Here is a 16,834-nt window from a genome sequence, read left to right on the forward strand (position 1 = left end):
ATATTTTTTACCTTAAATGTTTGTTTTTGTAATTTTATCAGTGTGTCTTCTTACTACATGAAGCAATATCAAGCTAAAGTGTGCAACAGACCCACTAATGCTTTGGTGTGATAGCAGATTCTGCACTCTTAGTCTATCATGAATTCTGCACCCCAAACAGAGCCTCAGTAGCAGATTCTGCTCCACTGATGCATTGAGAGGAGAGATAGCCAAGTATCACAAATTCACATTTTATCAAAGAAATGCTCCATTTGCCTTACAAAAATAAAGCTTTGCAGCAGTAATTTTGGTATTTAAGTAGCTAAGCATGAGAATATTTATAGCATTTTTCCACATTACAAAAAAGAACAAAGATAGGACTGAGAAAAGAGACTGCTGCAGTTTGTATTGCACTGTATTGATTGTCTACATAGATATTAGTCAAGCCCATTTACCTATAGAAATTCTGGTTTAAATCACTCAAGTACTTACTGGAGTTAAATATTGACATTATCAAAGAGAAGACGTGTGTCTGTTACCTATAGACTTAATTTTGTGTGCATAAAGCCATTTACTTTTTTTTCTTGTCTCCAAAAAACACTTCATTCTAGGTGATCTAAGTGATTGTGTACTGGGTTCCACATTGTTGCTAAATCTGCAATAATGCTTACTGTCACTTTATGTCACTAAAACAGGTCAGAATGCTAAGCACTGAATTTGTTGAGATTTCTACACCAGTTTAAACATACAATCTGTTAATCAGTGCACTGTGCTGCACACTGTTATAATTAGTGAGACATATTGTAGTGAAACTTTACTTCAAAGTAAGCCATGAACTGTGAGAGTCTCTTTTCAGTTTGAAGATTTGTTTCAGTTACAGATTACTAGACCAGACAGATTACTTTGATAATTCTTGAGTGACTGTCTACTCCAGTAAAAACTAATGTTGATTTCAGTACCAGTAATGTGTGCTAAGATTTTTCTCCAGTAGGAGACATATTGTTTAGTCTTTACATCCACACTGAGACTGTTTTAGCTTGCACAGTGTTTGTCTTTTCACAATTGAATAATAGGATCCTGCTGATACAAGGCATGCATCTAATAAACTTCAGGAGAATGTCACAAAGCGTCCTGCTGATGAACATGTACATAAATTAAATAAGATGATTCTAATGAATCAAGAAAAGATCTAGATTATCCATTCATTTGAATGTCTTCATTCCTAATGTCAATCCCAGAGGAGTCCTTGTCAAAAGAAGTAATAAAGCTCCCATCGTTTAAGAAATGATCTACAATCATTTATTTGCCTGGCAAATACAGATGTGTAATCTCTTTTACCAGTGATGCTTTATGTTTATACAGTAGTCTTTTGGGGTCATAAATCATTGAAAACTCTGAAAGATAGAATCTGTAGTTTTTAGTTGTTTTATGTTTCTTTTCATGTGACGAGCAAGAGCAGCCACAAGTGCTCTCAAAAATAAATAAATTAAAACAAAAAGAAGAGTAATTAAGTCCTTTGTGAATGTGTGAATGTTACAAGCTTAGGCAGTTGGGTTTAACAGATAAAATAGAATCAGATTCACCATGGGTCACTTTGCTATCAATCCCTCGCAGTAGCAAAAGGCAATTCAAATTCCAGATCAAATACGCATCCTTGTAATTCAATTAATGCAATATACATGAAAATATCCTTTACCTTGGGTATTCTCAAGATGACCCCCCCCCATACACCTTAAAAATGAATAATGATTTTTCATGCTTCGCCCCAAAGCCCACGAGCATTCCTTCAGGCTTTGAAAAGAGCAAAACATTTCATTTTGGGGTCAGCATCAGGGAGTACAGGTCACTGCTAGTCTGTGCTTCAGGCAGAGGGAAAGGACGCGAACAGACAAAGCTGCCTTCAAGAGTGCGCATCAATTGTGCATTCACGGGGGAGTGAGTCACTTCCATAGAAAAAGGGCTCTGAGTCAGAAGCCATAAATGTGTAGAAAGAGTTTTCAAATGCTTGGTGAGGTTCTGCATTTGAGGCCACCAGAAGGGCAGAAGAGCTAATTCTAAAAAAGAAGGAGTCATCATTTGGGTGCTGTAGCATTTGTGCTGTACTGTGTGCTCAGTGTTTAATCCCCTGAGTTATAGCGCTCGAGTGAAATTTATTCCAAAACAGTTCACTGTTGCCATTCAGAGCAAACTTATAACATCTGAATTCTGCCTTGAAATTTGCTGCATTAATTGTATGTCTATCGCGTAATCAGTTCTGGGATATCCTGCTGTGTCAGTGGTTACATCCCCTATGTAGTATCAAACAAGCCCTGCAATGAAATGTTCCAGGCCAAACGCACTGCCAGACTCACCATGACACTTCCCTTTTATTAGCATCCAATTTGATGAGCTCATTTCCGCACCAACACTCTTATCACAAGCCAAGCCTGGAGACAGTCAGACCCCTAAGACACAGCCCCCCACTTTAAACCACTGCTTAGAGGGCTGTTTGATTCTTCAATTAATCTCTTGTGTCAGAGGGGAGAAGCTGTAAGTCCAAAAGCTATTGATAGCGTCCATGTTCGGAAGACTGAGAGTTGGCAGCAAATAAGAATTTTCAGTTGTTGTCCAAGCAGTTTGTTTTGTGTGTGTGTGTGTGTGTGTGTGTGTGGCACACAGAAAATCTGGTTGGTAAATATCCTAAAGTAAAATAAGCACTTGAAGGAAGAAAATGAAGCATAAAATCAAATACACAAACAACGAGATGTAAATTTAATCTGCAATGTCAGAGGATTACACAGGATTTTTTTTTTTTTTTGCATCATTTTGCTGTTTCAGCAAGATGAAGGAGCACCGACCTTATCAAGACACTGCTTATATCACAGGCCAGAGATTTTTTAAGGGTCAGCACTTTTATGATTGCCTCGACTCATATTCACAAGTACAAGTATATGCAAGCACGACGACAAAAGCACTCACATACCCATAAAGACATCCTTACAAACACGCTCGCTTAAACCATCCATAATCACTTTATCAGCCTCGCGCTGCCTGCTGAAGCATCAATTGATTTGTTGCCAGTACATGTCACTCCTCTCCAGTGCCGTTAAATCTCCCAAGTATGGAAGATTAGCATCAATATATAATTCTAAAATTAATTTGGAGGAAAATGAGGGATAAGTGCATCGCATCATCGAAAGTCAATTTGTATATCTCACCCTCACCCGTGAGGTCAACTGCTTACGGTATTGGCCACAATAATACTAGACTAAAATAAGATTAATGACACAAAGAGCGAGCCAGTGCTGGTGGAGGTTACAGGAAATGGGCACACATTGTTTTTTGTTGTTTTTGAACGCCTGTGCGAGACACTGCAGTGCTCAGTATCAGCTCCAACTGTTCAGCATTTAAACCATCAAAACTGTAAAACGTTAAATCACCGATTCTTTACGGACAAATTTCCAATCTATTATTAGACATCAAAAACGCTTCCTATTTAATTCAGGTTGGCCGCTAGAAAAGTTTAGCCTCTCTGACATCAGCTCAACAACAGCTCTGAAGAAATTAACAGCTATAGTTCCTGCCAAGCTTCAGGGCCACAGAGCATGCCAGAGTTTAAAAGGCCCAGCATGCATTTGTCTCAATCACAATTTTTACAAGGCAGAGCTCAGCTATCATTAAAATATTTCCTCACACAAGACCATGAAAAGCATCATTAAATGATCTGGATTAGATTTCAGTGTTGATGCAGGAGAGGATGCATAATGGAGCTTTTTAACGATATGTTGTTGACAAATGAGGCAAATTATAAAGACGCTGGAGTCTAACCAGGAGCCTGGCATAGTGTGTGTTTCTGATTGGTTGTAGCGTCCGAGGTATATTTCCATAGTGATAAATCACAGAGTCATATTAAATTGTGCAACTCACAGCAATAACACATTAGCAATAAGTATTTTGATATTAACAAATACATTCAGCATTGCATGTTAACAGCATAAAGATGATGTTGGCGACTAAATTGATTCCGGCTTTCTTTTTTGTCACAGTTATACAGGCAGAGTTGTAGGAAATGGTCTGTATGCCCAGAGGAATAACCCAGAGGTCAAAGTTCGCAATGTGGAGTGCGCAGTCGCTGAAGCTAAGGAGAGGCTGGAGAACTTCAACACGGTAGGATGGATTTTTCAGTTATCATATGCATAGCTTAATTCTTTTATTAGACCAGCTATCATAAAAACAAGAAAATATTAATAGAAATCTGTCAAAAATGTGTTTACAACTATAAAATGTGTGCTTATTCATTAGTAGAATAACAAACTGAATTCATGTTTTAACACTAAAATGTGAGCCAGCACACTGGACATATTAATAACATTCAACCACTAAACCCATTTTGGTCTGTTCAGTAATGCAAGTAAATAGCTGTAATTCAGAATCTAATAATTTTTTTCTCTTCTTTTTGTCAATTTTTCAGCTTTCTTGTCAAATAGTTGTTTGAAAATTTATGAATAACAACATTATTTATATTTTAGCATTAAAACTCTGATTTTGAGTAAAGAGCTTAACTGTGATGGATGCACATGGTCTAATTGTTGTGTTTTGTAATTAATAACAAGAGGAATTAAGAAGATAATAATAATGCTAATAATACAGACTTGATGATTGTTGGTTGTGGACAAATGCAACTCAAAGTCTTATAAGGACTCAAATGCTACAACACATTGTCAAAAGAACTACTGAAATGTCCTTGCCATTTTCTTTTGATCCAAAGACTTGTTTTGAGCTCAGAGGCAGATATCAAAGATAAATGAAAAGGATAGTGTGTGAAAGGGAGACAGTGACAAAAAAGGGAATTACTGTGGAAAGAAAAAAAAAAGAAAGATGAGAGGCAGGAGCAAAAGGTCATGAATGAGTGACAGATAGCATAGATGACACAGGCAGCTTCAAAGTGACACTGTTTGTCATGTAGATGGGGTTTAGGGCTGAAAAGAACCAAGAAGAAAAGGGCCATTTCAGACAGTCCCTAGAGGCCATTTGAGGAGACAAACGGGCCAGGATTTGGTTCCCCTCTGCCCGCCTGCCCTTTTGTTGCCCTGAAAAAATTATGGCCACAGATAGAAAGTGCAGCGATGACTAGAGCTCTATCTCTATATCTCACTTTGCTTTTTCCGTTTGACCACTTTTATACCTGTGTGGTTTCCCATGCTTCCATCTTATGGATTTCCCTTTTTCTCTGTATTAACTGTATTTTTGTTTTAGTCTTATTTGAGTCGATAGTGTCACTCGTTACTCTTTCATCTGTACAGTAGCCACACTATATATCACTCAACCTGTTAACTGGCAGTTCAAGATCATTCCTGTTAGACCACAACATCCCATTGTGCTGGTGGCTGTCAAGTGCCTCGTTGTCATGGAAACTATGCAGAGTTGAGCGGGTGTCCTGTTGACATTTACAGACTTGAAAAGCCTACCTTGCATCTACACTAGGTGCCAGAGCTTGACTGAGCTTTATGTTTGTGCCAGATAAGAGAGAGTATCACAGAGTGTTAGCCTGCATGAAGTGACAGTCAACCAAAGAAAGTCTTGGTCGACTGGAATCGTTACTACTCTCAAACCAATCGATTGGCGGCACTGGGTGGGGGGTGATAAGAGAAGAAACGTTCAGCTTGGTCTCGGTGTAGGTGTGTGCTCCTGCGAGACCGAGGAGCTAGTGAATCTGTGGTTTGGTGTGAATGCTGTTATAAATGAATTATTAGGGCAAACACGGAAATCGACGAGTTCTGATGTATTTGCACTCAAAGCCTTGAGCCTAAACGGGGAAGTTGTTTGAACATAATAACACCGACAAAATGTAAATGTTAATTGAACAGGATACATTCATTTGGGAAAATTAAAAGCTACTAAAACACGCAGGAGGTGACAAGATTGGCTGATCAGTGAGAATTTGGCTGAATAAACAAATATCAACCAAGCTATCAACCAGTCGAACTAGAGATTACAGCACAAGTCATCACATGTGCTCATACCTGTGTGAACAGATTGCTTGCTAAGATGCAGATTTGCAGACATAGGAACACTAAAAAAGAGAAAATAAAACTGTATGTTTTCTGAAATGCTGCATATTAACTTTTAAAGTTCATCTATGCCTGACAGCAAAGATGGTCACTATTTAGACAAATACTGTAGGCCAGATAAAAGTGGTTTTGTTCTGAATGTTCTGAACATTTTTGGAACCAGAAGCTTCAATTCATCAATAACCTTTGAGCATACTTTTGCTGGATGCTGGCAAACAGTTGATAAGTAAAGGCACAAAACATGCAACATGCAATTTACCTGAAATACCTGAAAATTAATTTGCTTTTTAAAATCTATCTGCATTCATAAACAAGGACTGGAAAAGGAAGTTTTTCATTGCTCTGAGATTCAGGTGTGCTATTGGAAAGACGCACACTGCTTTGTATACAGTGGGCTGCTGAGGGGGCCTGGGAGCATGGAGCAAACCTATAAATAACCAAAAACCAGCCAGGCATGTGATTGTCATTGTTCTTGGAAGAGCTGCAAGCACATAAAAGTAAAGGTTATCTTACTAAAAGTGCAGGCAAACTATCAATTTTTATCTTTGAATAAATAAATAATGAGTTTGATTGATTTTATGTTAAATCTGATTTCATATTAAACAACAAAAAAATAGTTTGATAGTATAATGTGTGACTGTGACAGTAACAAAAGGTTAAAAAAAAGTCTGCCTGGTTTACTCTCATGGACTAGATGATTCAAAGCATAGCCTGCACAGTGTTGGTCCTCCGTGCATGCTTGTACCCCCACTTTCATCTTTTCAAAAACTCCTTTGAGTTTCAGATGCTCGCAACACTTTTAAGTCCTCACTTCTTCAAACGACTGTTTAGGTTTAAGATTTCGATTGTGTGTCGATGTTAGGAGGATAATTAGGCCGTGCGTTTGTCTTCTTTCATCCTTTGAACTACTGTGGATATTTATTTCATTTTAAATGGAAATTAGATGCTGACAAATAACAAATGCACACTGACTGCTTTTAAATCATATCCATATTTTCTTTTTTTTTTAGCTTAAAAGATATTGCAGGTTTTTCAGAGAAGGTCTAATCTCAGCTTTTTCCAGATTTGAATAACTTCAATTTCCGGGATTAGTGGGCTTAAAGACGTGTATATTTTTACCTACTGAAGAGCAGTTACACTCTGAGCACTGTGGCACTAAGAGGATTGGAAAACTACTCTTGATATATCGCAGACTATGACCCATCATCTAACCATGGCACCCTTCTGTTTAAGCACTCAGATCCCTTTACAAAATGAGTATGTGTGTGAGTTTCACCCACACAACCCTACACATACAGTACACACGGGGATAGAGCTAGAGGACATGCACACAACATTTCCACGTTAAATCAAGGACATAACATCTAGAAATAAAACTAAAATACACACACACACACGGGACAAGGCTAAATCTTGACCTTCTATAAAATAGTCCATTAAATGAGTAGGCCAACTCCCCTGTCCTCCCCTGTGTACCTCCTCTAACTCTCCTCTTTCTCCTTTTCTTTCTTTTTGCCTGTAAAGGTTGCTAATCCGGACAATAAATGCTTCAAAGTAGATTTCTGATTCTTAGCCATCAGTCCAGCTGTTTTTGGGTGGGGATCATTTCACAACGGTCTATCTGTTTCCATGTGATTATTAAGTCCAGATCATTTGTCAGTTTGTCACTTTGCACTTTTGTAAATGAAAAGTCAGCGGCAACATTCAGGGTAGGAAAAAAACCCCAAAACACTCAGACGCTGATTCTCATGCTTTATTTCTATCTTTATTTCACTCAGACTCACGCCTATAAAGGGGCAATAGCATTAACAATTTTGAAAGCGGTTGCAGGATAGAGAGTTGGAAAGCATAAAGATGCAATATAGTGAGGCTGACATGTGATTGATGGGACTGACTGCAGCTTTGCTGTCTTGTTTGGCCAGTGGCCCAGATAGGTTCCACATCAGAGAAGCCACGCTTGTTTTAGACCCACACTGTGCATATCCTCTTTGTGGGTCCAGTCAGTCCATGGCCCTATCAGCTGCTGCACAGACTCAGAGACTCAGAGTTCTATGTGCCTTTGTTAGATAGACTTAATTGTGCTTGCTTTTTAGAAACGGTTAAAATAAACAGATAAACAGCTGATTCTTTAAAGTATATCGGTTTTATAGATATACAGCTCTCAGCGGACTTTCTGACTTCAGTATACATCTCTTTTATGATTTAGCAATGCCTGCAGCAGTGTGAAAGGGTTTGAGCTCTCAAGAGTTAGTGGAGTCCAGGGATGAAGAAAGAGCTCGGGCTGAGCTGGCAGCCTGTCACAGGGAGGGGACAAATTCTTTCCACTTGAAGAAGATGATGGAGTTGGTCTTCACAGGAGCTCTGCTGCTCTTTACTGCTGCTGTGGCAACGATACAGCAACAAGTCTCACTGCCCAGAGCTCTCCATTCACTTGGCAACCAGACTTCATGAACCCAGACTGTAATTTAAATATAACTTTTTTTTAAATGCCATAATTAGATGCAAAGCTCATAAAAATTCAGTGAACTGTGGATGTTTTTCTTCACTGGGTAATACTGTATTTGCTTGCCTTTTGGGTTATAATTTTAATACAGTGATTCTTGTCCTGTTAAGAAAATATGTGGCTGGTTGTGTTTTTGGGACACGGTTTCAAAAATCCCTTTTCCAAATCCCCCTTTTTAATCTTTTTCAATCTGCTATGGTATGCATTTGTAAAACCATATTAAAGACTGTTTTCTTAAGGTTATCACCAAGATGGATTACAGACTCATGTGGCTTCTCCTTTTTAGTAAATGTTATTGAATCAAGGAGATGCTGGGTTTTTATGTGAAATTATTCACTTTTCCATTTGGGATGATGGGGCATAAAAGTGAAATTGATCATATCGCTGCAAATTGGCACTAAATTCCTGATCTGTTTCAGTTGGGATTCTGAATATCTCATTTCGAGACACACTGATTTAATTTACTTTACATTAGATAAATAAACATATTTTCAAAGGCTTCAGGTAAGAAGAGAAATCTTGAAATAGAAAAAGAAGAGAAATGGATATCTCAGAGAAAAAGTAAGCCACAATCTAATTTAATTTTCCCAGCATATTGGCCTTAGTAAAAGCACAAGTAGTGTAGAAGCTACACTGATTTGACCCAGTAAGTGGGTTGATTATCCTGATAATGTTTGGTATTCATGGTGTGTAAACTGGATTGGTGCCTTGAAGTCAGCTCTTCAAACCTTTTGCTCCTTTATAAGGACATCTGAAGCCGATTTTCATGTCTAAAAAATCTGCTTCCCAGCAGCAAATGAGCACCATTCGCTGTCTTTCGACCCGCACACCTCTCGCAGGAAGCTGTCGGAACATGCACTCAGAAAAATGCTGATGTCACCGAAACTGCCACGCATTTTTAAATAACATTTCCATCACTTAGCTGTTAGAAGTCAAAGTTTGTTCCCGTGCGCATATATTCCACACACGAGCTGTTTCAGTCAGTAGCTTACAGGAGCAGGGTGTGACAATCTAATGCAGCGATTAGGTTAATGGGGGTTACATGAGGGCATGTCCAACAGAGTGTCACTAACAGCGACAAACTCAATCAGCTTGTGCTAGCTTGTAGTGGAGGTGTGGCTCGGCAGTTGTTGAAAAATGTTGAAAACATTGCTCAGAGTTCTAAGAAACTTAGGTGGACTTTTTTTTCCACAAACAGCATCTGTTTTCAGATTTCATACTGATTTAATAAAATGTCATGCAAAATTAGTCCATGTGAACACCTCTGGCTCATTATATTCAAGATTTGGTTCACCAAGACAGATCCTTCTATAGCTTTTCTCTGTGTTTCCCCTATAAATTTGCCCAAATTGTATTTTGCAATTGCATCCAAACATGATTTTTTCTCTCTTAACATGTGGGGAATATGAAGGCTGCTGTAGACAGACGGAGTAATTTAAATTATAAAAACGAAGCTATGATAAACTATATTATAATGAAACCACTGCTGCCATCAGAAAATAACAATTGCTCTACATACACATGGATAAGGCTCTTTTATAGTTATGAACAGTCTTGTTGACCATAACAGGTATAATTAATATACACAAGCAGCACAGTACAGCTACTGCAGGTATGGATGGCAGAGCACTGCGGCTGTCCAGAGTTTGTTTTGAACCTGTCACTCTTCTTAGGATGCACCGTTTTCATCTTTTCATTCCTATACTTTTAGAAGAAGCTTCTCCCTCGCTCCGTCTCTCTCCCAGCCGCCTTTTCTTTGTCAGGCAGTGTGAGAAATAGAGATAATTGCATCCAGTTCCTCTTTAATTGGGGACATCCACAGACACACAGACATAACGGATATTTAAACACTCATATTTTGTCTCCCAGCTGATGTTTGTTTTTACTTAAAAGCATTGTTGGCCGTAACAGTATGTGAGAAAATGTAGCCAATTTCATTCAACAAGTTGAGAGTACTTATGTTATGCAGACATTCACCGCTGTCAGTTTTTCCTTCAGTATCCTCCAGAATTTCCTTTGCTTTCCTTTTTTTTCTGCCCGCATATGCAGTTTTATCACCACTGCCCTCGATGAGGTGATACTGTTTCAGACAGGGCTGAAAAAGAGCAGATGTGGGCACATGGAGGATAGGACTTATGATCCTTGTCCGCAAGGTTGCCAATCATACCCTAAATGTATGCATAGCCATATGAAAATGCTTACTGTAACTGTTGCAGTAGGTTTCATCATATGCCAAGTGGTCACATTTCACATTTTTACATTTCATGATTAGATGTCCCATTTATGTCTACATTACAGCAGAATCTATACAGCTCAGTCTTTCTTCTAGACTCCAAGGTGATTGGTTACTCCTGGCAGTACAGATTTTAGCGTGACTAGGAAGCATTAAAAAATGCAGGAATTCAGCCCTTGATTCTCTCAAACCTGCCGCATCATCCTCTAACTAAAGAATGCTTTTGAAAAGAAAGAGAGAGGTGCATTAGTTGGCACTGTGAGAGGGGAACTAGAAAATATTTCATGATTTGGGATTTTATTCAAAGCCTTTTTGGAATACCTGATTTGCCCTTGGATGCCAGGGTAATTTCAAGGTAAGCCTTAAAGGAAAAGGTTTGTATCTTGTATCTGTGCCCTCGCCGTACCCATCAGCTTACACAACTGCAAGTTGTTCAAGCGCCTGTCTGTGCTCCTTTTTTAAAAAGAAAAACAACAAAATGTTTCAGTTTTCTTTCCCAGACTTGAAAATCTTTCATTTGTCTTTGTTGTTTCTCGGAAACTGTTGGCATTCAGTATATATAGATGATGGCATTAACGATAATAACTTCTGATTATCATAAAACATTGTAAAGTTAATTGCGCTCGCAAATTATAGCTTGTCAGTCTTCATTTCAGTGAAACTATTGAAAGTTTAAATTGAAATGAAATGTAAATACATATACATGTTCTCAATTCTAATAGGTCGTTCTAACCCAATGGTACACAGACATGTCAGAGAGAGCGACGAGTCATGTTAGAACAAAACCATCTGTCTGCATCTCAAAGGCACAGTAAATCTCTGACTTATCCATAATGTAAAGTCTGCTGCTATTGAGATATTGTTCCCACTTGTCTACTCATTGTACCTCATTGGAGACAGATCAGGAGGATGACCCTTTGAGTCGTTGTTGTTATTTCTCATAAACAGATCAACCTTTGTGTTGTTGAACATATTGTTACGGTTTTCTTTGTTGTTTTCTTTTTGTAGCATATTTTATATTTGAAAAAAACTGACACAGCTTAGCAGGCTGCCTGTGAACAAACGCTCCCTTGATGTGTTGATGGCTTCTGCTCTAAAGCGAGAAGGAAAATTAAATAAATACAAACCATTTTAAGAAAGTGCTTAAGATGCTCATTGAAATCCAGAGCAGAAGCAGTCTTTTTCTATCACATTATACATTCATGTTATTCATATCTGTCTCTAGCTCCACAGACAAATTATAAATTTGCTTCCTCGCTATGTTACAATTGTAAAGGAAGGACTTTAGTTTGACCATTTAGCAATCACGACTTAACAAAAATAACCCAACACCCTGCACTCAGTAGACAGCAACAAACCAACAATTATACTAACCGTGGTTTCCACAGCAACAACACCTTAATTGATTCACTCCCTAATTAACATGCTTTAAGGACAGCTGGGCCAAGCAACACTGTGTCAAACATCCACTCAGTGCCATAGTTATAAGCTTAATATCACGCTGGCATCAAGTGATGGCGAACATTATGCTGCTTAGCAGAGCATTTGGGTGTGAACTGCTGTAATGCACACTGAATTTATTTAGTTGCTTTACATGACAGAAAAATCATAATGGGTTTATCTTATTCAAGAACATTGCTTTCTCTTTTTTCCCAGATTGTCTCAGTTATCAGTCATTAGTCTGTCAGCAAACTGTAATATGAATTAACTCATACTATAAAATATGGAACTCTAACAACTGTCAAATATTGTTCACCCTGTTCCCCTCCTATTGTAATTTATTCACACTTGTGAAAATTAAGACATCCAGTTTTACCAATGACTTTCACTTTTACCTGAAATGTACAAGATCTGGTTTATCAGCCTGTACTTAAGTGGTTATAGCTGTATCATCTCATTTTACTCTCTCAGGCCACAGTGAGAAGATGTACTTTCACATTGGTTGAATGTGGTTGAATGTGAAACATGATGGAAGTAATGAGTATACCGATTATCATGTAAAAGTACCAGCTTGAGTCAAAACCATTCTAAATGTCTTTCTCTAGCATCTGCAATCACTAATGTGATAGAAGAAGAAAAAGGAAAAAAGAATACTAATATGTCTGTTTGAATAACTCTGGTACCCAAACAAGCATTTATTTATTATCTTAAGTTAAATTCAGTTCCGTGTAGCTTCCTTGGTTTGTGCTTCAGTTTCTCTGTTTGTCAGTTTGGGGCTTTGACTATCTTGACATCTAGTTTTTGTTTTAAGTAAACCTCTTATGAAACATCTTATTAATTGAAAATTAAACCTTTCTTTGCCATTAGCAAATAAATTAGTTGCCATGAGCGCGATTAATCTGTTTCCTTGCTTTTTTTTCCTGCTAGTTGAGGTTATTAGATTATCCTTATGCATCTTTTTTGGGACCATGAGACTTTTCTTATTGTGCTATCATCAAGTCAAAATATACATTTTAAGACACATACCTTTAACAGTTGAGATTCCTTTATGTTAGTCTGTAAGGGTCTGTGGGAATTTGCAGAATGTAAATTCCATGATAGTCTGTGCAGACACTTTTTTGGACCTACATGGTGAGCCCACTTAACATTGGTTTTTCTTTGTGTTACTTATATGAACAACAAGCTTTTCAGGAAACTTTTTTTTTCCTGAATCCACACACTTGGAACATGTTGCAGACTGACAGCCACCCTTTGTAGAAGCACATTAAGCTTGTTGAAGATAGCATGTTAACGTTTACTGTAGTTTGAAACATCACGTGGGATGAGTGTGTTATCACTGGACCACTAGCATGTCTGATTCTCTGTCTTGTTTCTCTTAAGCTTTGCACTCTAATTCTTATAAATAAACTTGTCTGGTTTTGTGAAATGTTTCTTTTGGGGCACTGAAGGCTTAGGAGAGAACTTGTTCTTCTGTTGTCAGGTGTATGAGTGAGTCACTGGGGTGGTGTCAATAGCAAAGACATCTGTAATCCCACAACACCTGAAGACATGTCGAGAGGTGAATGAGAGGAATGGGGCCAACTCCATGCCTCTCATTCACCTCTCAACATGTCTTCGCTGGTTGTGCCTTCCCTTTAAGGTCAGTTAGTCCCAGGAATGATCTTGTAAACTTTGTAAAGCAGGTTTAACAGTGTATTCACACATGTGTGCAAATGCATCCATCTATAATTTCACATATTCCAAAGTTCTGATATCTATGCCCTTATTTTGAACTTAATGTGCAAAGTACAGTTTTCTTATTGTGTCATGAGAGTTTGTCAGACATGGTGTTATGGAGCAGAGACCACCCTGATGATGATGGACAGCATGAAGGGCCAACAAAGCCAATTAGGTGGCCACACAGCAGGAGGGAAGGATATGGTCCTGATGGGCCAGGCTGATAAAGTCTTATTTCAGCTGTATATAGACTAATACCTAATATAAATTAGAATAATTCACCAAAAGAATTAACAACTGCCACTGTATAATTGGTTTGTTTTCTGCCAAACCTTTCTACATTTCAGAACCTTTCTGCTCTCAGAAAGTGTCCTGAGATTTATACAGGAGTAATGGGATCTTCCACTATGATCCAACAGTCCAACAGATGACAGATTTTTGAAGGATCTGCAGCTTGCAGTATCAAAAAGAAACTTATGTTAAAGTATATCATATGTTATCTATATTAAGAGTTGCTCACAGTGTTTCACATGCAGGATATTGGAATCTTATGCATTAACCATATTTCTGTGCATATGCAGGACACAGAGGAAATGTTTCCAGAATTGGCAGAAATGGAAGACTGGGAAGAGCTGGGCAGTGGGAAAAGGGAGGAGGGCAGCACCACAGAGTGTGATGATGAAGATGGTTGTCAAGCCTCAGGAGACGGTCAAGACAAACACTGTAAGTCACACCTTTCCATGCAAAAACACTCACTATACAAGCACAATTCCACACGAAGTCTGCGTGTTTATTTAGAATATCAATTGCGTTATATAACTAAGGAAGTGCCTGCCTCTGGAGAGACAGTGTGCTTTCTTTTTTTCAGCTAAGTGACCCTGTTATTGTTTTCTAAGAACTGTCACAAACTCTCTCTTTTATTCATCTCCTACCTGGCAAAGGATATTCACCTCAAATCACATTTTCACACTCTGCTGAGGCTCCAGCAAAGGTGGTGGCATATAAGTACCTTATATACCAGATGCCAAATCAAAAAGATGGCTTGCTTACTTACAGACACACTCTATTGGACCTCGTGTTCATTTTAATGAATATTTTATCTCCTGCAGAGATTTTACATTTTTAACACCATATTACCATGGTGTTTTGTTTTTCCCAAGCAATGTAGTGAAAAAAGAGACAACTGCAACCAGTGTTAGTGTCAGCCTTGTTGTACTTTAAAACTGATTTTTTTTTTCAATGCACCTGGTAAATAGACCATTTGGAGATACCATACAGTGAGAGCTAGAAGGAAGTGGACGGGCAATACAAAGAGGGAAAGTAATAAAATCCCAGCTGAGTAAGCTGAGCCTCTTCGGCTCAGACTGCCAGCGTTTCAGCTGCTGATTCAGCAGTCTCTCAATATGTAGCATGTACCATGTTTACTCTGTCCACCACAAACCCAGACAAGCACATGTCGTACATTTGGATGACTGCATGCACATTAAAATATATATTTTAATGACGAGCAATTAAGTACAACACAGACTGAAGTGTATTTACGATTGTGACTATAATTGCAAATTTACATACTGCTTGTCAGTCTTTCTCCGTTTCCTTTCATTACATTTTCACTTACCCCTTAACACTATCACAACATGGCCACACTTTTTTTTAGACACCCAGCAGTTTTTTTGCATGGCCTTTTTCTTCTAGATTGCAGCAGTCAAAGCTTTGTCATTTTAACAGGTTGTTTAAATGACATTTAACTGCTGTTTATTGAAACAAACACAACCCATATTGTTCAGTTCAGCCCTGTAACCTCAAGGTCGACACTGCTAGCAATTTCTTCTCTACCTGTTTTTAAGACAAGACAAAGTAATTCTATTTAACTGAGGTCCTGAAGATTGCACTGAAGGCACAATCCCAAAGTAAGGGAATATTTAATCAGAACAGCGTAATACTGTTTGTACTTAGAAGAAAAGAGGAAAATAAAACAATACGGTACAGTTAAATATCACTGAAAAAGTCCAGTTACACGCAGTTCTGGAAAGATCCTCTCAGCCCAGCTCCTTGTTACAGTGCGGATGAAAAAATCCAGTGTTGGTCAGAGTTCTACCACCAGTATTCCAGATAATCAATGCAAAATGCTGTCTGGGATTTCCTAAACTACCTCCAGTAATTTTTCAAAAAATGACCCATTGTTTACTGTCTTTTAGCTTTATAAGTGTGTTTTCCATCAAATCACACCTTTTGGCAAGGTAATGGGCTATAAAGTAATATTACACATTTGGCCCTTGTATTAGACAAATACAAGAAGACAGAATTAATTAATTAATTGATTGTAAGACAGAATTTTTTGCTTCTCTGAAGTCTAATGCCAAGAGATAGCAAACATTATCAGAGACGCACATCACACCACACAAGGCTGAACTCATTTGTGAGTCTGCTCAACTACAGTGGGGCAAAAAAGTATTTAGTCAGCCACCGATTGTGCAAGTTCCCCCACCTAAAATGATGACAGAGGTCAGTAATTTGCACCAGAGGTACACTTCAACTGTGAGAGACAGAATGTGAAAAAAAAATCCATGAATCCACATGGTAGGATTTGTAAAGAATTTATTCGTAAATCAGGGTGGAAAATAAGTATTTGGTCAATAACAAAAATACAACTCAATACTTTGTAACATAACCTTTGTTGGCAATAACAGAGGTCAAACGTTTACTATAGGTCTTTACCAGGTTTGCACACACAGTAGCTGGTATTTTGGCCCATTCCTCCATGCAGATCTTCTCGAGAGCAGTGATGTTTTGGGGCTGTCGCCGAGCAACACGGACTTTCAACTCCCGCCACAGATTTTCTATGGGGTTGAGGTCTGGAGACTGGCTAGGCCACTCCAGGACTTTCAAATGCTTCTTACGGAGCCACTCCTT

General features: G+C 38.3%; 1 protein-coding gene across 2 annotated transcripts in view; it reads left to right on the forward strand.

Annotated features, from left to right (window-relative positions):
- gpc5c (glypican 5c) overlaps nt 1-16,834 on the forward strand; it is a 105,885-nt gene that overhangs the window by 66,703 nt on the left and 22,348 nt on the right. For both annotated transcript variants that reach the window (XM_004542617.2, XM_004542616.2), the window contains 2 exons: nt 4,005-4,125; nt 14,503-14,644. In XM_004542617.2, coding sequence (XP_004542674.2) covers nt 4,005-4,125; nt 14,503-14,644 — 263 coding nt within the window. The remainder of the gene's footprint in view (nt 1-4,004; nt 4,126-14,502; nt 14,645-16,834) is intronic.

This window comes from Maylandia zebra, linkage group LG18, assembly GCF_041146795.1.
Source record: "Maylandia zebra isolate NMK-2024a linkage group LG18, Mzebra_GT3a, whole genome shotgun sequence".
Classification (NCBI taxonomy): domain Eukaryota; kingdom Metazoa; phylum Chordata; class Actinopteri; order Cichliformes; family Cichlidae; genus Maylandia; species Maylandia zebra.